The following is a 24608-nucleotide window of genomic DNA, read 5'->3' as shown; positions in this document are numbered from 1 at the left end:
CATTCCAAAAACATGCTAGGTTAATTAGCGACTCCAAATTGTCCATAGGTATGAATGTGAGTGTGAATGGTTGTTTGTCTTCGTCGTGTCATTGTCAACAATTGCATCTTCAATCAAGGTAAAGGTTACATTAAATATTAATTTATCCTTTTCATTCATCATTTATTTGGATTAATATGCATTTTGAATATAAAATCATGGTTTGTGTTAACATTTTTGCCTTCCTGGAACAGATTAATTGGATTTACATAATTTTTTAAATAGAAAAATTGGATTTGGGGGCTGCACGGCGGACGAGTGGTTAGCACGCAGACCTCACAGTTAGGAGACCAGGTTTCAATTCCACCCTCGGCCATCTCTGTGTGGAGTTTGCATGTTCTCCCCGTGCATGCGTGGGTTTTCTCTGGGTATTCCGTTTTCCTCCCACATTCCAAAAACATGCTAGGTTAATTGGCGACTCCAAATTGTCCATAGGTATGAATGTGAGTGTGAATGGTTGTTTGTCTATATGTGCCCTGTGATTGGCTGGCCACCAGTCCGGGGTGTACCCCGCCTCTCGCCCGAAGACAGCTGGGATAGGCTCCAGCACCCCCCGCAAACCTTGTGACAATAAGCGGTAAAAAATGAAAGAATGAATGAAGGAATGATCACAAAAGCAGTCCTATGTGAAATGCCATTGACTATTTTTCTCTTGCTGGGAATCACCAACTTCAACCACTTCTGCCATATCTTGCCTCATAGAAAGATTTCCTGGGAGCCATAACTAACAACCTTAAACACAGCAAAGCAGCGCACATTTGGCCTTACGGCTCCTTGTGATGTCACAGCGAGCCGCTGTTTAAAAAAAAAAACATCCCAAACTTTTTTCAGAATGTGCAAACCTCATTATCTGAAACTTTGGCATCGTTTAACACAAAAATACAACATTCTAACAACATTTATAGGTCAGAAAAGCAGAAAAAGAACCCTTTAAGTTGAAACCTCCACACACGACTCTCCACCTGAGAAGCGTCATTATTATTCCAATTAAATGATGAGTCACAGCACCCAGACAGGAAAGTGGTATTTTACGGCAATAAATCACGAGATCTTATCATGCAAAAAAAGCCAAGTGGATTTTTATTAAAACACACCTCACAAGATGTGGATTTTATATCAGTATTAATCATTTTAATCAATCTACAAAGCAATTCAGAACTACCAGTTGATGCTGATGAAATCTCAGGTATAATAAATGCTTTGGTTATGATTCCAAGGAGGTGTTTTTAATTTTTTACATTTTTGTTGGCTGTAGCTGGTGTTATTTTCTCCTTTTGAGGATATGCAGATCACGAGAGAGGGACTACCAGTTTTAATTTTAAAAGCATCATGACCTGCAAATTCCATTTTATCAAACTAAAGGTTGAATTGTCATTAGTGAGATACAATCTTCAAATAGCTTCTCGTGATATGGTCTTAATAGATGGACTGAATACATTAAGGTCCTCTTCAAAGTTGATGAACGATCAGTGTTGATGGCATTTATAAAGCGTTAGTATTCATGTATTTAGGATAAAATATAATATTGGATTCCACCGTAAAAGCTAAATGAATGGCCACTGGAAAATGGTTCATTCCTCACAGTGTAATATTGCGTCCTGTCCTGTCAGTATGCTGGAGCCTATCCCAGTCATCGGTCAAGCAGTCGCCAGCAAATCACAGAGCACATTATCATTACCAATTTATCCATAAATGCCCCCAAAAAACAGCTGCGGGCTAAAAACTTGACATCAGTGTCTTAATGTGAGCATGCCAATTAAGGTAATACAATCAAACCTTGGTTAGCGTTATTAATCCATTCCAGAATGTCTGACTAAAACCAAAATGTACTCTAACCAAATCCAATTTCATTCATTCATTTTCTACGGCTTCTCCTCACGAGGGTCGCGGGGGATGCTGGAGCCTATCCCAGCTGTCTTCGGGCGAGAGGCGGGGTACACCCTGGACTGGTGGCCAGCCAATCACAGGGCACATATAGACAAACAACCATTCACACTCACATTCATACCTATGGACAATTTGGAGTCGCCACTAAATATTCATTATATAAAAAATGGAGTGTGGTTTACGTTAAGTTTGAACATTTATTCCAGAAGTCTATTTGATTTCATTCTACAGTATTCAAACGTGTTTTTAAAGCTTACATTGAAGCTCTTACCGTAAATGTAAAACACTGATGGCCAACCGATGTACTGAACCATCACTCCAGCCAAAGGCATGGCGATCACAGCTCCTGCGTAGGAACCTGGAAAAAGGGGAGTCACATTAGTAGCAGTAGCAGTAATATGCAGAAAGGTCTGATATTGGACCTGATGGTAATGGTAATGGTTTAATTTCATTTGAACATGCATCAGATTACAATTGAATGCATCACATAATCAGTTCACAGTTCCACATGTCCAAAAGGAGTAGGAAGAAGCAAAGCTTATTAAATCCTACCCCTCCATCTGGTACTTTAACATTCAGTAACTGTTACATTTGTTCACTTCCTGCTTTCCTAATATAGTTTACATTTTTTTAAATCAAAAAACTTCTTTGTTTATTTTTTAAATATATTTATTTATTACAAAAATAAAATTTTAATTTTACAAAATTTTAAGAAAATTTTAAGAAAATTAAAGAACATTTTAAGAACATTTTAAGAACATTTTAAGAGCATTTTAAGAACATTTTAAGAACATTTTAAGAACATTTTAAGAGAAAGAATTTTTAAAGAAAATGTTAAGAAAATGTTGAGAAAATGTTAAGAAAATTTAAAGAACATTTTAAGAACATTTTAAGAACATTTAAAGAACATTTTAAGAACAGTAACTCAGTAATCAGTAACTGTTACATTTGTTCACTTCCTGCTTTCCATAATACAGTTCAGGGTTTTTTTTTTGTTTTTTTTTAATAATGCACCTCGTACCGAAGTACAAGGTGATATGAGCATCCAATGACATAATGGGTACCATAGTAAGTGTCAATATAGTGATATATATAGCACATCATGACTGGTTCAAGACTCTTCATCCTTGTATTTAGCAAACATCAACTGCTTGTATTGTTTCTTGAATTGGCTCATCGTTGTGCATTGTTTGAGGGTCTTACTCAATCCATAAATAAAGTCCTTCCCGAAACTGTTCCAATAAAATTCCGGTCAATATCTCCCCCACCTTTACTGACCATGCTGCATTGTGATTAGATTCTGGCTCACCGCAAAAGGATGTCGTGGCCAGTCGACTGCGTTCAAGAGGTGGAGCCCATTTTGACCACATCCCATGGCACGCTGGGTAAGTGACTCCCTAAGGCGGACACATCAGTTAGGCGTTTTTTGTTCTTCATGTAACTACATGGATTCTTACCTCAACCAATCCCTGCAGGATGCGAACAAACATGACACAACCATAGTGCACCCTCGCTGCAGATGGAATGAACATATTCAGCACGGATGTCAAGAAAATGGCAGCTCCAAACACCCTAAAGAAAAAATGGAAATGGAATTGTACCCTTTAATTTAGCTTTTTGTCCCAAGTCTCAGCCATAGGAAATGAATGATTGAATAAAAGTGTCCACATGAATCATTGTTTGTTCATTGTTATTCAAAAGGATAAATGACAAGCCACAATTACATATATATGTGTATGTATTAACAGCTTCAAATGAACTGATAATTTAATTTAACTCATTTAAAAATAGCAAACTAGTAGCACATTTGAATCACACTAGAGCTGTGTTATGAGCCGTGAAGAGTTGCGTTCAAAGACACCAAGTAATTTAAGATGAATTCACGTTTTGAGTGTGGCTTTTATTTTCCGAGCATAATTAATTACATACTATTGTACTTCAGCAGTAAGCGTTAGTGAGTGATAATAATTTCTACTTCGTATTTTTATTTGTCTTTCTGTTTATTTAGACCACTTATGAATTATTGTGATTTCCGTAGTGTCCATGAATGCATCACGCGGCTGTCTCGTGACAATGAGGAAGTGTTGTTCCGAAAAGGACCGAAGACTTGTTATGTGAGTTGGAGATAGTACGTACATATATGGCGTTGGAATGTGTTCATTTATTTGTTCATTCATTAATTTATTAATTTTCTATACCGCTTATCCTCACAAGGGTCGCGGAATGTGTTCAAATTAGAATAAATTGTTGTGTGGGTGTGATATCACACAATGCTTCCATATGCCTTCATAACAGAGGTTTGGTTGAACGTGATGCGCATGCGTTAATGACGTTAAAAATGTAAACAATTAATAAAATAAATTTGTTACTCCGTTAAAGCACTATTTTTTTTTATTAAAATACAGTACTATACAATACCTAAAGTAGGACCAAGTAGGACTTTTTCACCAGATTTACCCATCCCTTCTTTTTTGTTTTGTTTTGTTCCAAAACAGTGTGTAAGTGACACTTGTAATATTCCAGTGGCTGGTGTTTCAGTAAGAAATCAGCGTCAGGATCTTTCATTATTAACTCTGTCAGTGGCGTGTCCTCTTTTCCTGTGAAGCTTTCATTACATGAGCGCTATCTGCTCCATCAGCACTGCTCAAACAGCAGTACAGCCTTAACCCCTTCGACACATGGAGGTCTCGGTGTTATCTCTTTTTGATAATATTTGCCTTATGTTTTTTTTTGGAACATATATGATACGATGACACTACTTCTGAAGGTGAAAACCCATTCACTAAAGATCTGTGCCAGCATGTGTGGTAATTTGAAACAGAATAAAAAGTACACAGGAGCCAATAAATATATGACCTGTTGGCCGACAGCTTGTTTGAGATGAAACCACCAGGGATTTGAGTGACAATGTAGCCCCAGAAGAAGGACCCATGGATCAGTCCAACAGTTTCTGGATCCCAGTTAAACTCAGCTTTCTGAAAAAAAATCGTTAAAAAAAGCGTTTTAAGGCGTGATTAGAACAGAATGTTCATATTTGAGGAAGTATTTACCTGAAGTACTTCAGTGCCATTGACGTACACGGTATTGTTGTTAACCATCTCCACTATCGCAACACCGAGGTTGCAACGAATGCCAAAAGAGATGCAGAATCCCAGACCGCTGAGAATGGCGATGATGTAACGCTTGGGAAGACCTCCACAGCTACAGTCCAACAGCGGAGCAGGACGAGATGCGGATGCCACGGGACGGCCGTCCTCGGTCAGTTCAATGTGGTTTTCCTCTTCTACATTGCTGCCATCTATTTTTCTACAGGGGCAACAGCAAAGAATATGTACTTTGGTCTCACTTTACACAGAAATAGAGTAGTTACAGAGGAACTATGGTGCATACATTTGGAGTAGTTACTGCGAAACTAATAAAGAACTAATGAGTAGTGGTTAGGGTTAGGGTTACATAGATTATTAACTACTGTAATGGTATTTTCTGTGGTTAAAATCTGATTTTTTTGGACTCTCATAAGTGAGAGTGAGACGATTGAAAAATACCCCCTCTCCCATAAAATCCATAAATCCATAAAAATCCATAAAAATCCATAAAAATCCATAAAAATCCATAAAAATCCATAAAAATCCATAAAAATCCATAAAAATATCAATCCCAACATTGTGGACATTTTGTTATTTATTTGTTCCCAAAGGTCAAACGTCCCATAAGAAGGTAAATCCAATTAATTTGCTACAGACACCCAAAATCTCAACAAAAAACACATTGTCTATCGTTTTACATGCAAAAATCAATGCAAAAATATTTATAAATCGGAATTGAATTCCTTGACCCCATGGCAGGTTATTGATAAATAAAGCAACATATACAGTGATTTATTTTGGGGGCAAATCCTAAGCGAATGGACTAGCTTGTTTGTGCAAACGTGTTAAAAAACCAAGACAGTGAAGGACAACTGATGCAAAATGTTGAAAATTTACAGGAAAAATTAAATTTATTGTCTTATTTGTTACTGAAAATGGTGAATATTTTTCATTAATATAACTTCTTACAAAACTTGCCCACTTTCTTATGGTGATTTTTTTTGGGGGGGGGGGGGCAAATCCTAAGCGAATGGACTAGCTTGTTTGTGCAATTGTGTTCAAAAATCAAGACAGTGAAGGACAACTGATGCAAAATGTCGAAAATTTACAGGAAAACCGAATGTTATTGTCTTATTTGTTACTGAAAATGGTGAATATTTTTCATTAATATAACTTCTTACAGAATTTAGCCACTTTCTTATGGTGATTTTTTTTTTTTTTGGGCAAATCCTAAGCGAATGGACTAGCTTGTTTGTGCAAACGTGTTCAAAAACCAAGACAGTGAAGGACAACTGATGCAAAATATCGAAAATTTACAGGAAAACTGAATGTTAGTGTCTTATTTTTTACTGAAAATTGTGAATATTTTTCATTAATATAACTTCTTACAGAATTTAGCCACTTTCTTATGTGTTATTTCCAGACAGACCATTCTCATTCAACAAAAAAAAATTAACTTTAGGTAATTTATGAATAATTTTGGACTCAACAGTCATGGTAAAAAAAAAAAATATATTAGACCACCCGTGTTTCTTCGGTTTCTTGTTCATTGTGATGTCTACGACAACTCAAGGTACGTTTATTTGGACAAAGTTTTTATTGATCATGAACAAAATCACTTTTTTTTTATATAACTGTACTGCCAAAAAATGTAACTTTTATTGTTGTCATCATTCAATTTGTCCAAACAAATATAACTTTTGGTTGTACCAGGCATTCAAATGTTCATTCAAAATATAAGCGCACTCACCTTTGCAGTTTTCCTAGAGAATTGCCCACACTGCTCTTCACGTCGTTTTTTCCAGGCTCCCTCGAACCTCCTAAAGCACCAAAAGGCATTTTCTTTGAGTCTTTGCTCCGTTAAGTCAACGCTGTCTTGATATTTCTGATCAATAATATCCACTACAAGTCCATTTTTCATAGGCTTGTGACACTGGATGTTGCCTCTGCTTTTGACTCGTGCCAAGGGAAAGACTGACAGACGACCCCTCCACCCTTCTCAGATGTACAATAAGGATTCAGTGGAAAAGTAAATGATGATGTTGGACTGTTCCTAAATTCTAATGTCATCTCTTAAGAAGATTTGTAAAAAAGCATTTAAAATCACAGAATCCACTTTTTAGCTCCTGGACATGGTGGTGATATCTCCAGCAGGACTTGAATGCATAGCTCCAAGCTACCGCTCCAATCTCGTGTGCACCTAGAAAGGAGGGGAAGATGTTGGCCAACCCCTCCGCTCATCCGCTTTATCGCCATCATCTTCCCTCCAGCGTCATCCCTGCAGGTGCATCTGATATCACCTCGATGGACAACAATGAAAGATGCATGAGCCTGATAGGTTGCATTGAGTATAAAGACAAAAGGTATGTAAGTTCAGGTGAATTGCCAATTACATGATCATAACTTCATGTTTCTGCTCAGTTTGTGAACCAAGAGTCCCAAAGAAGAGTCCATATTGGTATCAGTTTGGTGTGGGGGATCGTGAACCTTGACCTCAGCCACATTAAACACCTTTGGAATGAACTTGATCAGTGACTAATGCCACATTTTAAGGTAATCTTGGGTGACTTACTCTAAATACAGTATATTTATATTATTTCTCTGATAGTTCTGATTACTGAGATATGATGTATGGGGGATTGGTGTCTACAAATCAATAAATTTATGTATTTTTCCAGATTCTAAGGTGTCAAGTCAGGTCAGTCGTAACCCTAATGGGAACAAGTGATATAGAAGACGTAAGTTTTTTGTGGTTATTTTTTTTTATTTGTGAGTGGTATAATATAATATGAGATGAAAATTTTATTTATAGTATTTGAATTTAATTTAGACCAAAAAATATTTTATTAAGGAAGGGTTTTTTTTTCATATTTATCCACGTTTTTTATATATTTTTCCCTTAAGATAGATAGACTTTCTTTATTGTCATTGCACAATAACACAGCAGTGAAATTGCCAACGAAATGTCGTTGCCTGGCTCCCGTATAATAAAAAAATAAAAAATAAAAAATAAAAAATAAAAAATAAAAAATAAAAAATAAAAAATAAATAATAAATAATAAAAAATAAAAAATAAATAATAAATAATAAATAAATAATAAATAATAAATAATAAATAATAAATAATAAATAATAAATAATAAATAATAAATAATAAATAATAAATAATAAATAATAATGTGGAGAATAAATAGATGACATCAAATATGAACAATGTACAGCGTAAACAGTAATTTGTACAAATACTTTAAATAATTTACAATAAAGAATAATTTACAATAAATAAAAAACCGCTATAGTGTTCTTATATAATATGTAATTAACCACTTCATCGGTCAACTGGAATTAATTTAAACAAGGGTCCAGACAATGATTGATTTTAAATCGGGCATTTTTTTTAACTACGATGAGACTGCCATCTAGCGGTTGGAGTGCGAAGTAGTCCTGCCGACGTGACGTCACAGTGTAGTGCAGTACATCCCAGTACATCAAGTAAGGGTGCAAAAACTACTACTGTTTGTCGGTAATGAAATCCTTTGGCATTTTGCAACCCCTCTTGTGTCCAATCTCTGAGTTTGTATAATTTGAATGAAAAAATGTAATAAAATGTCGATTTCATTAGGCTCCTATCGATACGATACTGCAGATATGTGCTTCGATTCCCACCCCGTTAAGTCCATATAAACGATTGGTTATGACTTATGGAATTTTCGTGCAATTAAATATAAAAAAAGTCAAATAATGAAAGCAATATTACCAAATATGTCATTATAGTGGACACATAACACAACGGTTATAGCATGGCGTGACAGCCCGAAGGGAGACACCAGTGTACCGATAGGAGGAGACTGTGTGTCATCTTCCGCGGTTTCACCGCCAAGCTGGCCCCAAAACAAGGGAATCCTCCTGTGCATGTTTCCCGTACGCTGTTATTATTAACCTGCGTGGTACGGTAATGTGCATTGTATCGTTTGTTTAACCCGTCGTCTTGGATTTAAAACAAAAAACATTATTCTTCGTTATTCGACCGCCTCATCCATGCATTGGAGTCCTGGGCCCCAACGCACCGGCTCCAGCCATGGCGGCCAGGAATACCGCCGCTGGCGGCGGTGACAGAGCGGAAGGCGAACGAGGAGGTAATAGAACGTAATATATTTAAAATAACAATTCGATATTCCAGCGATTTTGAATTCCATTTGTGATGCTGATATATGTTTTATAAGCGAAGTGTTTGTGCTAGCTTGCTTCTTCAAAGCGTTGACCGTAACTTTGCGTTACTGCAAAAGTAGGTCAGTAGATCAGTAGAGCAAAGTCGTCTTTTGCACTGTATATGCCGCGCATCACCATATTTTTACAACATTTCCAACGTTTAATGTAGATAAAGTCGGGCTATGACCGTCATTGTTGGTTATTGCCGTACATGAATTAAATGGCAGGCGTTTTTTTCTAAAGTAGCCCGAAAGATAAGCAAACGTTAGCTTAGCATAATAGCCAGGCCTGTTTACGAGGTCTCAAAGAGCCGAGTGGTTAAAACTACCCGTTGTAGCTATTTTTGACACTTTAGCAGACTCCACGTTAAGACTCTCATGTTATCTTTAAAATAGAAACAGTCCCAGTCTTTGTTCAGGTATAACCTTTAGTTTTTATGCATTTTATTCACGTCTGTGTCCCCCTTGTACTAGCTTGTTCTTTATTCATTTAATGTTAGCTAGGACGAAAAACTAGCATTAAAGTTGGTCAAAGCTGGACACAAACATAAAAAGCCACTGTTAATTTATGTAATGTCCTTTTGAAATAAGTCAGTTACACAACACCATCATCTTAAATGTTCACCCTTTAAATGATAATTGCCCATGTAATATGTTTTATTTGAACATTCTAGCCTGTGGAGCTGGTCACCTTAAACCAGTAAAGGATGCTAAATGATATCATTGGCTAATTTGCATAAATTACAATTTCCTGTGGGATCAGCAGTGACATTAAAAGTGACTATGACAACACATCCATTAGTTACACGTCCAAAAACACTTCCCATCTCTTTTTAATTGCAGTTCAGCTCGCAAAACAAAGAAACTAACAAACTAATATAATTCTCAATACAATATGGCATATGTACATATGCACATGGGATCGTTGCTTGTGAAAAGCTACTTAAACCATCAAAAAGTGATCTCATATTGACTGACTATGACTACTTTTACAAGTCAGTTACCAGTTTGTATGTTAAAAGTCAAAAATAAATCCTAGTGACAACTGGCGGGCCGGATGCAAATGCATAGTGGGCCGAATGTGGCCCCCCGGACCGTCGTTTACCCACCCCGATATAGGAGCACACATTAATCAAGACTTAAGAGCAATACATGCTTTCACGTTAGTCTTCAAAAGTCTCTAATGACACCAAAAAAGTTGCCAGATCAGCAGGAGAGGGCCCCTTTCACACATGGAGCTGGAGCCTATCCCAGCTGTCTTTGGGCGAGAGTCGGGGTACACCCTGGACTGGTCGCCCCAGCCAATCACAGGGCACATATAGACAAACAACCATTCACGCTCACAACTTTCTAAAATATACATTTTTATATTATTAGAGCCCTGTAGACATGAAATAACACCCCTATAGTTACCTTTATTTTCATATTACCTAATTTAGTAGACATTCATTCATTCATTTTCTACCGCTTTTCCTCACGAGGGTCGCGGGAGATACTGGAGCCTATCCCAGCTGTCTTCAGGCGAGAGGCGGGGTACACCCTGGACTGGTCGCCCCAGCCAATCAGAGGGCACATATAGTCAAACAACCATTCACACTCACAACTTTCTAAAATATACTTTTTTATATTATTAGAGCCCTGTAGACATGAAATAACACCCCTATAGTTACCTTTATTTTCATATTACCTAATTTAGTAGACATTCATTCATTCATTTTCCACCGCTTTTCCTCACGAGGGTTGCGGGAGATGCTGGAGCCTATCCCAGCTGTCTTCAGGCAAGAGGCGGGGTACACCCTGGACTGGTCGCCCCAGCCAATCACAAGGCACATATAGACAAACAACCTTTCACACTCACAGCGTTCTAAAATATACTTTTTTATATCATTAGAGCCCTGTAGACATGAAATAACACCCCTATAGTTACCTTTATTTTCATATTACCTAATTTAGTAGACATAATAAATGATAATAATATATAATAACAAACACATTAGTATTGGAAACGTTGTGGTTGTATTGTGAACGTAACGCGGAGTACTCTATTTAAAAACCTCTGGCTATAGGTTTTTTTTTCTCTTTATGCTGCCATGATGCATATCTGAAGTGGGAGTAAAAACTGGTGTCACATATGGTGTAAACCCAGCATGAATTGTTCTCAGGTGTGGATGTGAGTGTCAAAGAAGTCCATGGTGAACCTCCTCGAACTCAGCAGGCGAGATGGATTGATGGCTTAAGATTTGTGACTATCTTTAATGTTTACTGTAACCTGGCTTGTCTTGCAGATTGTGTGTTAATTGCTATTTGGGTCACAGTGTGGAAAAGGTCTAAAAATAGATGTCATGGGTATGTGCTGCATTTGGTCTGTTTGGCCATTTTCTCACGTTTCTCACTGGATCATTTATGAGCCATGGCGGCACTCCCTTAGCCTTGTCGGATACATCTACCAAGTTACAACGAGGGCAGCGTAATCCAGAAACCCTGGAGTAAATCCCTTTTGTGAGGTTTACTAATTAATCTACTGTCAGATTGGTATCCTGTCATGTGCATGTGTATGTCTTGGTTTGTTGACTTAGTGTGTTCCAATTGTTAGATTATATGGATATAAATGGCTACTTCTGGAATATTGACAGAGACGTTGATTAATATGCACTGTCCCTGTAAATAAGTACGACTATAATACTGTACTGTTTATATTGTAATACTGTACAGTATGACAGACTATTCTTGGTTTGGTGTATTTTTTTAAGTGTGCAATTTTTTAAATCTGCAGCTCATTATTTGTTCATTCATTCATTTTCTACCACTTTTCCTCATGAGGGTTGCGGTGGTTGCTGGAGCCTATCCCAGCTGTCTTCGGGCGAGAGGCGGGGTACACCCTGGACCGGTCACCAGCCAATCACAGGACACATATAGACAAACAACCATTCACACTCACATTCATACCTATGGACAATTTGGAGTCGCTAATTAACCTAGCATGTTTTTGGAATGTGGGAGGAAACCATAGTGAACATGCAAACTCCACACAGAGATGGCCGAGGGTGGAATTGAACCATGGTCTCCGAGCTGTGATGTATGCGCGCTAACCACTCGACCACTGTGCAGCCCTCATTATTTGTATCCTTTATTTTTTTTCCAGAGAATGTAATTGCTGAGGAAAACCAAATGACCTCCGTCTCTATTCCGGGCCTGATGACTCCAACCTCGATGGTTGGCATGTCCTTGAGCCTGGAGATGCCCCGGAAACGAAAGGGCAGTGTGGACAACCAGTACGTATCTCGTTCTTTTGAATAAGCCCCTGCTAAAAAAAACCAAAAAAAAACACTTAATCGATGTTACTGTTTTTATTTTACTTAGGGAAACAACAATGGCATCCTTCACAAATGACTATATGGATGAGGACCAAAATGGGTATAATAAATAACTATACCGTATTTTCTGGATTGTAAGTCACTGCGGAGTATAAGTCACACAAGGCCAAAAATGCATAATTAGTTCGAAAAAAACATACATAAGTCGCACTGGAGTGTCAGTCACATTTTTTGCGGGTAATTTATTTTCCAAACTACTTGACCAAAACAGACATTAACAATAAAACAATAGAGAATGAATAGGTGTAATATATGCTAACACAATGGTTATTTAGCTACACAAAAAATAAACATAAACAGAAAAGGTGTCCAGTGTTTATGTAACATAAATAGTTTTTTCATTTATAAGTCGCTCTGGAGTATAAGTCGCAGGAACAGCCAACCTATGAAAAAAAAGTGTGACTTATAGTCCGGAAAATACGGTATTTGTCAACGTTTTACGCTCACTGTATTTATTTTCAATACAATGCAATACAATGTTGTTTACAGTTCAGATGGAGAGGACCAACATGCCAAAATGAAATGTTTCAGGTAATAGAATCTCTCAACATAAACATAACATAAATATTGAATTGCATAACGTCACATGTTAAATTCCAATCCTGATCTTTTTGCAGGGAACCTCACAGCCAAATTGAGAAGAGAAGACGAGACAAAATGAACACGCTCATAGACAAGCTGTCAGCCATGATTCCGACGTGCAACCCTATGTCTCGTAAACTGGACAAACTCACTGTGCTCAGAATGGCCGTGCAGCACCTCAAATCCCTCAAAGGTACCGACACCAGCAGGAAAGACGACTACAACCGGTTATTCTGCCAATAACGACACGAAAGTCACGTTTTGAATTCTCGCACGTTTCAGGTTCCTCGAGTTCTTTTTCCGAGCTAAACTATAAACCGTCATTCCTGCCTGACGAGGAGCTCAAACACCTCGTCTTAAAGGTAACAAAACCTGTCGTCTGACTTTGATTTGCATAAATCTGACATGTTCAATTATTTAACCTTCCTCTTGTGTTAGATTTCTGGTATCATCTCTTATCTTACCGGGTCGGTTTTGACCCATGTATTAAATCAACTATAAAATACACAATAAGTTATTATCAAATTTGCTTCTCATGTCTTGGTTGCCTTCTTAGGCTTCCTCATCCATGAAAATGTTGGTTTTAATACTTTTGGTGTGGGCATGTAGGCCTTTTTTTGTCACTATACTCCTCCATTTCAATTTCCAAAAATGGTAAAATGAACCTCAAAAGAATCATATTAATAAATTGAAGGTTCTTTTGTTACCTGGCTATTACTGAGAGCTATAGAACATATCTCTTAAATCAATTAGTTTTATTTATTTTCTCATTTTAGTATTAATCACTAAAGAAACATCTATGGCAGGGGTCTCAAACTCAATTTACTTGGGGGCCACTGGAGCTAGGGTCTGGGCGAGATTGGGCCGCATCAGGTTTAAAAAAAAAAAACGCATTTATTAAAAACAGAAAAATGAAAAACTTTGCTTTGTACAAGAAAAGCTCTGATAAAACATTCCACTGTTCTCAAATATCTTCATTTTTATTTTTCTGCACAAAATAAGATGAAAAATAAATAAACAAATCAAGAATAAAGAAAATCAATCAATCAGTAATAAATAAATATAATAATAATAATAAAACTGCAAATAATAAATCTTAAGAAACCACATATAGTTGGTAGGTGGACAAATTATTTTTTTCAGATTAAAATGAACAAAGCATCATTAGAGCCCTGTAGACATGACAAAACACGACTATAGTCACATTTATGCTCTTTTTATTTACAACATATTACGCAACTGCAGCGTCTTGAGACACATGCTAACTCGCAAACTAGAGAGCTAGCGACCTAAACGGTAGCCTCCAAGTTATTTCCTTTAAACTTAAAAAACCAAAAACTTACCACTTCCACACGGATAGGGAGGATAACTATTAACAGTTATTTAACCTTTAACATGAACATTAATCAAACGTAATAATTTTTTCTGGGTACATGATACCGTACAGCATCCATATCAAACTAACATTAAACTTTCATATCAAGGCGGGGGCCTCAAACTAGTGTCCTACGGGCCACATTTGTGATTCTTTTTATGCATTAAAATGTAAAACAGGTCGGTGCCGACCCTAACACAAGAGGAGGGTTAATTGAGAGGGGGGTAGTGCTTTTTTTAATTTTTTTTGAAGGTTTCTCACTGGCATTTTATTGTTATCAGACTAGCACATCAGATGCTTCCTATTCTCTCTCTTTGTTGTCGTGCAGGCTGCGGATGGCTTCCTGTTTGTAGTCGGCTGTGATCGGGGGAAAATTGTTTTTGTCTCTGAGTCCGTCACGAAGATATTAAATTATAGTCGGGTAACACTTATTTTGTTTTTGTTTTTTTTACACTGTATCTGCAGCAAGACTGTTCATGTTCAACACATCAAATTGATTACTTATATCTAAATATAGAGAAGTCGTTTTCAATTAATGCTATCAAACTTTTACTATCCATCCTTTTTTTTAAAATTTTTCCTTATTTGTGCCACTTATTTACTAATGTGCTCCGGTGTCCAAAAATCAATGTATTTTTAAATTATTTAGAACTTACTAACTGTATGATATAGTATTTTTGAACTAACTGTGTTGGTTAGTTTGATCATCTTTGCCTTCTCCTTACAGGCAGAGCTGATTGGACAAAGCCTTTTTGATTATGTCCACCCTAAAGACATGGGAAAAGTGAAGGAGCAGCTGTCCGCATCTGAACTGTACCCTCGTGAACGGCTTATAGATGCTAAAAGTATTGCAATTATTTGTTTGGTTCTCCATCAACAAGCGTGTGGTGGAGCATATGTCATGATATTGTCATGTCCGTAGCTGGTCTGCAGGTCCAGGCTGACCTCCCAGTCGGCGCATCACGACTGTGTTCAGGCGCACGACGCTCTTTCTTCTGCCGCATGAGATGCAACAAAATATCTGTCAAAGTTGAGGAGAAGGAACTTCAGGCCAGCACCTCCAAAAAGAAAGGTAGTTAAAGGGTTTTGGGATCCATTTCAGGCCGTCAGGGTGAAGTCAATACAGTAGTGTTTATAGGGCTCAGTTACATTTCCATATGGAGTACTAGGTTGAAGATCCTGATACAATTATACAATAATACAATAATTGTAATAAGAAAAGTAGCATTTTTTTAAAGCCATAAATTAGCCACATCATTGTTTAAACTGTGTGCAGTCATGATGTGCTAAATATAATCACTATATTGACGGTTACTATGGTACCCATTATGTCATTATATGGTCATATCAACTCGTACTTCGGCACGTGACAAAAAATAAAAAAACATTTAAATAAAAAAAAACAAAACAAAACTTAAACTGTGTTAGGAAAGCAGGAATTGAACAAATGACAAAAATGTTAACACACCTCGTACTTCGGTACGAAGTATATTATTAAAAAAAAACAAACAAAAAAAACAACCTTAAACTGTATTATGGAAAGCAGGAAGTGAACAAATGTAACAGTTACTGATTGTAAAAGTACCAGATGAAGGGGTAGGATTTAATAAGCTTTGCTTCTTCCTACTCCTTTTGGACATGTGGAACTGTGAACTGATTATGTGATGCATTCAATTGTAATCTGATGCATGTTCAAATAAAATAAAACCATTACCATATATTAGCTTTATGCACACTATAAACCTTGCAATCCAACCTACCTCGGTGTCCCCAGCATCACTGCATGGCCGCTTTTTTTTAATTGGAGTAAATCAGCTCCGGCGGTGTTGATGTCTAAGTAGAAGCTGTGGTAATTCTACATTTGATGAAACATACTAAAGATTTGTCAGATCAAAATGTGATCGCTGCATGATTATCAACATTTTTGCCTCATTCCTGATATGTTGCGGACCAAACCACTAATGGCTTGTTTTTAGTTCCTATTGATTTGGTCCATGTAGGTTCTAACAGATTACTTCATTAATTAATCACTAGTTCATTAGTCGCAGTCCAGTCAATTTATGTCTGTGTGTGCCTACAGAATCTCAGAAGTACTGCACAGTCCATTGCACAGGCTACATGCGGAGCTGGCCCTCCAGTCAGCTGGAAGCAGAGGGCGAGGGCGATGCAGAGAAGCAAGAGAGCTCCCACTTCAGCTGTCTGGTTGCTGTGGGCCGCATCCACTCCCACTCGTCTCCTCAAGTCAACGGAGATGTCCGCGTCAAACCCACAGAGTTCATCACACGTTATGCCATGGATGGCAAGTTCACCTTTGTCGATCAAAGGTAGAAATTGTCAATTGTCAATTTTATTCTGCATGTCGGATTACCAGTGTGGGGATGTATCACTTGAAAGAAGTAGTCCATGAAAGTTACTGATTAGCTAGCTGTTAGATATTGTTGCATAACAGCATACATTTAAGGTATAGATCAGGGGTCTCAAATTCAATTTACCTGGGGGCCACAGGAGCTAGGGTCTGGGCAAGGCTGGGCCGCATCAGGTTTCCCCCCCAAAAAACGCATTTATTAAAAACAGAAAAATATACAAACTTTTTCAGTGCTTTGGTTCCGATTTTCTACAAGAAAAGCTCTGATAAAACATTCCACTTAATTTTTATTTTTCTGCACAAAATAAGATGAAAAATAAATAAACAAATCAAGAATAAAGAAAATCAGTAATAAATAAATATACTAATAATAATAAAACGGTAAATAATGAAAACTTAAGAAACCACATATAGTTGGTGGGTAGACAAATTATTTTTTCAGATTAAAATGAACAAAGCATTATTAGAGCCCTGTAGACATGACAAAACACGACTATAGTCACATTTATACTTTTTTTAATTACAACATATTGCGCAACTGCAGGGTCTTGAGACATATGCTAACTCGCAAACTAGAGAGCTAGTGACCTAAACGGTAGCCTTCAAGTTATTTCCTTTCAACTTAAATTGCCAAAAACTTACCACTTCCACACGGATAGGGAGGATAACTATTAACAGTTATTTAACCTTTAACATGAACATTAATCAAACGTAATCATTTTTTAGCATCCATATCAAACTTGCGCAGGGGCGCACTAACATTAAACTTTCATATCACGGCGGGGGCCTCAAACTAGTGTCCTGCGTGCCACATTTGGCCCGCGGGCCGCGTGTTTGAGACCCCTGGTATAGCTGGATAGACTTCCTTTATTGTCGTTGCCTGGCTCCCGTATAATAATAATAATAAATAATAATAACAATGAGGAGAATAAATTGATGACATCAAATTTGAACAACAATGTACAGTGTAAACAGTAAATTGCACACATAATAATGTAAATAATTTTAGATAAATAATAATAATTTAAAGTTTATTTTATTTATAATATATTTATATATATTTATTATTTATACCTGATTCTGTCATATTGGTGCTCTTTTCACAGAGCAACAACCATTCTTGGTTATCTTCCCCAAGAGTTGCTGGGGACTTCATGCTATGAGTACTTCCATCAAGACGACTTACCACATTTAGCTGATCGACATCGAAAAGGTACGTTTTTGTGTAACGCCTATGTATTTTGTTTTGTTTTTTTCGGAATTATGTAAACCTCTTCAACCGAGCTTGGACCTCCCGAGATCGGATCCCAATGCCGTTTAACCAACGTTGACTGTTTCTTTTTTTCCAGTGCTGCGAAGTAAAGAGAAAATCGAGACAAATCGCTACAAATTCAAAACAAAATACGGCTCTTTTGTCACGCTGCAAAGTCAGTGGTTTAGTTTTGTAAATCCCTGGACCAAAGAAGTTGAATATATTGTGTCAACTAATACAGTCATTTCGTAAGTAGATGCTTTCCAGATTATTCAATTGTTATAAATATATACAAATGTATAACCATATTATAAGATATTATTATCTCTTTTCTCTCACTGCAGGCATGATCACAGTCGAAAAAGCCAGTCAGGAAACAAGACTGAACAGTCGAGCGCTTCTAAGACTTTAGGAGGTCAATTTAAATGAATTACTATAAATGTTCAGACAGATGTATGGTACTTATTATTATTATTATTATTATTTTTTTTTTTAGAAGATGGAAAGAAATCTGTTGCAGTTATACCAGGCATCTCTACCACACCTATGGTATACGCCGGAAGCATCGGGACCCAGATTGCCAATGAGCTGCTAGACTTCCACAGGTGGGACATTAAAACAGTGAATCTGTGGGAGGTTTTATTTTTAGGTTAAGGCAGGGGTGGGCAAACTTTTTGACTCATGGGCCGCGTTGAGTTAACAAAATTGTGCGGGGGGCCAGAACATATATTTAACACACACACACACACTATTTTACACTCTAATTTTATTTTATATGATTAAGATATGCCTTTATTTGTCCCTCAGTGGGGAAATTTGTAAAAGTGTCATACTATCAGCTATGTGTTCTCATTTCCCTCAAACGACAAAATGTAATTTTAATTTTTTTTTTTTTTTACTGAATAAGACATCATGTTAAAAGTTGAAATACTCTGAAAGTAACTGGCGGGCCGGATTCAAACGCATGGTGGGCCGCATGTGGCCCCTGGGCCGTAGTTTGCCCACCCCTGGGTTAAGGCGACAGGGGGGGAAAAAAATGCATGTGTAAATGTCAGGGTTCGACATATTGAAAGTTGACACGTTACCTGCGTTGCTTGTAGAATGCACTCCTCCCCCTCCAGTGGTAACGTGAGCCCGTTCAGTCTGCCACAGGACAAATCCCCACTCACAAATCACGACCAAGTCAGTAATAATGTAAGTAAATGTTACACACTTTTTGTTTGTGTGGCTGTTCTTTTATTGTTATTGAGTGCAGGGTTTTTGTTTTTTGTTGATAGATATATAGATGGATAGACTTCCTTTATTGTCGCTTGGCTCCCATATAATAATAAATAATTATAATAACAATGTGGAGAATAAATAGATGACATCACATATGAACAACAATGTACAGTGTAAACAGTAAATTGCACAAATAATTTAAATAAATTTGATAAATAATAATAATTTAAAGTTTATTATTTTATTTATAATATATTTGTATATATTTATTATTTATACCTGATTCTGTCATATTGGTGCTCTTTTCATAGAGCAATGTTTGTTTTCTTGGTAGACTTTTTATTAACTATGTGATGAGTTTATTTGTTATTTTACATTGTGTTGTGGGCTGCACGTTGAAAAGCTAAGAGACCCGAGTTCAATTCCACAATCATCCATCTCTGTGTGGAGTTTGCATGTTCTCCCCGTGCATGCGTGGGTTTTCTCCGGGTACTCCGGTTTCCTCCCACATTCCAAAAACATGCTAGGTTAATTGGCGACTCCAAATTGTCCATAGGTATGAATGTGAGTGTGAATGGTTTGTTTATATATATGTGTTTATGTATATATATTGTTTGTCTATATGTGCCCTGTGATTGGCTGGCCACCACTCCAGGGTGTAGATGACAGCTGGGATAGGCTCCAGCACCCCCGCGACCCTCGTGAGCAAAAGCGGTAGAAAATGAATGAATGAATGTGAGTGTGAATGGTTGTTTGTCTATATGTGCCCTGTGATTGGCTGGCGACCAGTCCAGGGTATACTCCGCCTCTCGCCCTAAGATAGCTAGGATAGGCTCTAGCATCCCAGCAACCCTTGTGAGGATAAGCGGTAGAAAATAAAAAATTTCAATAGCATGTCAGTGTTGTGAACTTCTGTTTCCATGCCTTCATCACATTGAGCGTGTTAACTTAAAAATCTGACCACGTAGACAAACTGGTTAGCTAACAGGTGGTTGATCTGAATGGCCTGTAATGTGATGGATGGTTAAGAGCTAGCCTCCAATGATGAATTGTCATTTTCCTTTCATCATCATGTCTTTTGTTGTCTAGGTGCCAAATGGTGAAGCTACAGAAATGGATATCTCGGAAAAAAACGGCTCAGAGGAGGACCCCCAGGGGGCTTTATTCCCTGGAGGGGAGACACTCATGGGTAAGGTTCTCCGATGCGTGTTCCTTTCACAAGGACTTAGCCGAATGATAATGTCTTTATTGCCAAAACAAAATTGTCGGTTACTGCTACTGTCGGCTGCAACCGCGCCAAAACAACATCAGTACACTTCAGTCACACTTGTGTTTCAGATCTGGAATGTAAATATTAGTAGGTGATACACAACTGAACACAAAATGCAATTTTTTAAATGAAACTTTTTATTAAGGGAGAAAAAAAATCAAAACCTACACGGCCCTGTGTGGAAAAGTGAGCCCCCTGCAGAAAGAAAGTAATAGACCTCAATCAGTTATAAAACTTTGGGACTCTAGCACACCACAGAGAAAGCCATTATCCACTACAGTGGAGAACCTTTCCAGAAGTGACCGGGCAACCAAAATTACAACAAGAGCGCATCGACGACTCATCCCAGAGGTCACAAAATACCCCACAACAACTCCCAGGTCACTACAGTCAGTATCCTTGAACATGTTAAAGCAGGGGTCTCAAACTCAATTTACTTGGGAGCCACTGGAGCTTGGGTCTAGGTGAGACTGGGCCGCATCAGGTTTTCCAAACAAAAAAACAAAAATTTTATTAAAATATTTATAAATTTTGTTATTATTATTAAAAACAAAAAAAAATAAAAAACTTCGTTTTGGTTCCAATTTTCTACAAGAAAAGCTCTGATAAAACATTCCACTGTTCTCAAATATCTTACTTTTTATTTTTCTACACAAAATAAGATGAAAAATAAATAAACAAATCAAGAATAAAGAAAATCAATCTATCAGAAATAAATATAATAATAATAAAACGGCAAATAATAAAAACTTAAGAAACCACATATAGTTGGTGGGTAGACAAATTATTTTTTTCAGATTAAAATGAACAAAGCATTATTAGAGCCCTGTAGACATGACAAAACACGACTATAGTCACATTTATACTCTTTTTATTTACAACATATTGCGCAACTGCAGGGTCTTGAGACACATGCTAACTCGCAAACTAGAGAGCTAGCGACCTAAACGGTAGCCTTCAAGTTATTTCCTTTAAACTTAAATAGCCAAAAGCTTACCACTTCCACACGGATAGGGAGGATAACTATTAACAGTTATTTAACCTTTAACATGAACATTAGTCAAACGTAATAATTTTTTCTGGGTACATGATACCATACAGCATCCATATCAAACTTGCGCGAGCCGCACTAACATTAAACTTTCATATCAAGGTGGGGTCCTCAAACTAGTGTCCTGCGGGCCACATTTGGCCACGTGTTTGAGACCCCTGTGTTAAAGGATCTGTTCCTATGAAAATTAGTAACTACTAAGCAGCATAGTGTTTTTTTGTAGTTTTTTTAAATTACTGTTTCATTTATTTCTTGTATTTAGTGTTTTCATGACTGTATTTTATGTGACTTAGGTGTTTACACAATTTACACAAAAATTTGACTTAAAACGCGTGGTAGGAACTCTTTCAAAAACCGAGAACCGTCTGTGCGTCCATAACCAAAACATGTTGCATTCATACTTAAAACACTTCTCCTGCTGAGTTACTGCACTATTAACACTATTCAAAGTGTTTATGAAAAATGGTCTTTACGATGTAAGTCCCGCTCATCAATCATTTTGTCCAATGTCCCTTAATCTCGCCACAGGAGAGAACTCCCACTTAGATTTGGACAGCGTGGTTGAACCTGGCCTTGGAAGTCTTACCAACGATGAAGCAGCCATGGCCGTGATCATGAGACTCCTGGAGACAGACTCGAACTTGGGTGAAGCGGAGGACTTTGAAGATATGCACTGGTCCTTATAGAAGCCCCCACACTTGAAAGGCGAGGCGGGTGACACCGCGGTTTTCAGTTCTATTTATTAAGCAGGTGTCGAGCAGCTTTTGTCAAAAGGCAACCGTATCGCCAACGATAAGGAACGCCTGCTTTTTCTCCAGAGGAGGAGGAGGTCATGCTCCACCAAGGCCTTACAGCAGTCTGCCTGCCATGGAACACCATTACATTTACCCCTTTTCCACTACGGCTGTTCGGGGTAGGTTCACAATTATTTTCGATTATCGAGACTGGTTTTTCAGATTTACTATTGACAATTACGCGAATGTCAGGTACCGCCGACCACAAAAAACAGATTTTTGTTCGCAGATTGGGTAATAGTCAATCGTTGTTACTTTATTTTGAGTGTGCTTCCACTGCATACACACTAGCAACTATCCCCATTTATGTTACATTTAGATGTTATTTAAGGTTATTTCTAGCATAACTATCTGGGTGGGCGGAGAAACGTATTTTACTACTACTAAAACAGACTAAGGGACAGCTTGTACTACAGGGAAGCCACGTGCAATACACAACATACAGGTAAGGGCCAGAAAATTAGAATATTTTCATAAACTTGATTTATTTCAGTCATTGTGTTCAAAAGGTATAACTTTTACATTATATTTAATCATTGCACACAGACTGATGCATTTCAAATGTTTATTTCTTTAATTTTGATGATTATAGGTGGCAACAAATGAAAATCCGAAATTCCGTGGGTCAGAAAATTAGAATATTACCTAAGGCCAATACAAAAAAAGGATTTTTAGAAATGTTGGCCAACTGAAAAGTATGAACGTGAAAAATATGAGAATGTACAGTACTCAATACTTGGTTGGAGCTCCTTTTGCCTCAATGACTGCATTAATGCGGCGTGGCATGGAGTCGATCAGTTTCTGGCACTGCTCAGGTGTTATGAGAGCCCAGGTTGCTTTGATAGTGGCCTTCAGCTCTTCTGCATTTTTGGGTCTGGCATTCTGCATCTTCCTCTTAACAATACCCCACAGATTTTCGATGGGGCTAAGGTCAGGCGAGTTGGCTGGCCAATTGAGAACAGAAATATCATGGTCCTTAAACCAGGCACTGGTAGATTTGGCGCTGTGTGCAGGCGCCAAGTCCTGTTGGAACGTAAAATCCCCATCTCCATAAAGCAGGTCAGCAGCAGGAAGCATGAAGTGCTCTAAAACTTGCTGGTAGACGGCTGCGTTGACCTTGGATCTCAGGAAACAGAGTGGACCGACACCAGCAGATGACATGGCACCCCAAACCATCACTGATGGTGGAAACTTCACACTAGACTTCAAGCAACGTGGATCCTGTGCCTCTCCTCTCTTCCTCCAGACTCTGGGACCTCGATTTCCAAAGGAAATGCAAAATTTGCTTTCATCAGAAAACATAACTTTGGACCACTCAGCAGCAGTCGAGCTCTTTTTTTCCTTAGCCCAGGTGAGACGCTTTTCGCGCTGTTTCTTGTTCAAAAGAGGCTTGACACGAGGTATGCGGCAGTTGAAACCCATGTCTTTCATGCGTCTCTTGGTGGTGGATCTTGAAGCACTGACTCCTGCAGCAGTCCAGTCCTTGTGAATCTCCCCCACATTTTTGAATGGGTTTTTTTTTCACAATCTTCACCAGGGCGCGGTGATTCCTATCGCTTGTACACTTTTTCCTACCACAGTTTTTCCTTCCCTTTGCCTCTCCATTAATGTGTTTGGACACAGAGGTTTGAGAACAGCCAACCTTTTCAGCAATAACCTTTTGAGTCTTGCCCTCCTTGTGCAATGTGTCAATTGTTGCCTTTTGGACAGCTGTCAAATCTGAAGTCTTCCCCATGTTTGTGTAAGCTTCAGAACTGGACTGAGAGACCATTTAAAGCCCTTTGCAGGACACCAGGTGTCTTCAAAATTGAACCCTTTCACAATATTCTAATTTTCTGACCCACGGAATTTCGGATTTTCATTTGTTGCCACCTATAATCATCAAAATTAAAGAAATAAACATTTGAAATGCATCAGTCTGTGTGCAATGATTAAATATAATGTAAAAGTTATACCTTTTGAACACAATGACTGAAATAAATCAAGTTTATGAAAATATTCTAATTTTCTGGCCCTTACCTGTATATTACTCTGCGCCTGAGATGGATCCATCGTGAGCGCAGAAATCGATCAATTTGTGCGCTCACGACTGATCGATCGATAG

General features: G+C 37.8%; 2 protein-coding genes across 6 annotated transcripts in view; one reads left to right on the top strand and one right to left on the bottom strand.

The window, feature by feature from the left end:
• Positions 1–6851, bottom strand: part of slc17a8 (solute carrier family 17 member 8) — a 14396-nt gene extending 7545 nt beyond the window's left edge. Inside the window, exons 1-6 of the mRNA XM_058075475.1 lie at positions 6763–6851; positions 4977–5232; positions 4783–4901; positions 3384–3498; positions 3236–3323; positions 2198–2284 (exon numbers count right to left, since the gene is read on the bottom strand). Of these exons, the coding sequence (XP_057931458.1) occupies positions 2198–2284; positions 3236–3323; positions 3384–3498; positions 4783–4901; positions 4977–5232; positions 6763–6851 (754 nt within the window). The remainder of the gene's footprint in view (positions 1–2197; positions 2285–3235; positions 3324–3383; positions 3499–4782; positions 4902–4976; positions 5233–6762) is intronic.
• On the top strand, positions 3997–24473 carry bmal2 (basic helix-loop-helix ARNT like 2). 5 transcript variants are annotated; one of them, XM_058075473.1, is made up of 22 exons: positions 4022–4040; positions 5046–5184; positions 6936–7041; positions 7136–7375; positions 7434–7565; positions 7691–7750; positions 12363–12492; positions 12581–12634; positions 13084–13125; positions 13212–13369; positions 13459–13538; positions 14880–14972; positions 15279–15396; positions 15474–15623; positions 16632–16875; positions 18023–18129; positions 18266–18416; positions 18513–18583; positions 18665–18773; positions 19269–19362; positions 20479–20578; positions 22239–24473. In XM_058075473.1, exons 7-22 carry the CDS (start codon positions 12389–12391, stop codon positions 22394–22396), a joined length of 1833 nt encoding a protein of 610 aa, XP_057931456.1. In that variant the 5' UTR covers positions 4022–4040; positions 5046–5184; positions 6936–7041; positions 7136–7375; positions 7434–7565; positions 7691–7750; positions 12363–12388; the 3' UTR covers positions 22397–24473. The 5 variants fall into 5 exon arrangements, with proteins under 5 accessions (XP_057931454.1, XP_057931455.1, XP_057931456.1 ...); XM_058075471.1 differs by having other exon boundaries at positions 3997–5184; positions 7122–7375; XM_058075472.1 differs by having other exon boundaries at positions 3997–5184; positions 6980–7375.
• The last annotated feature ends 135 nt before the right edge of the window (positions 24474–24608 follow it).

This window comes from Doryrhamphus excisus, chromosome 6, assembly GCF_030265055.1.
Source record: "Doryrhamphus excisus isolate RoL2022-K1 chromosome 6, RoL_Dexc_1.0, whole genome shotgun sequence".
Classification (NCBI taxonomy): domain Eukaryota; kingdom Metazoa; phylum Chordata; class Actinopteri; order Syngnathiformes; family Syngnathidae; genus Doryrhamphus; species Doryrhamphus excisus.
This window is presented reverse-complemented; position numbering and strand designations above follow the sequence as displayed.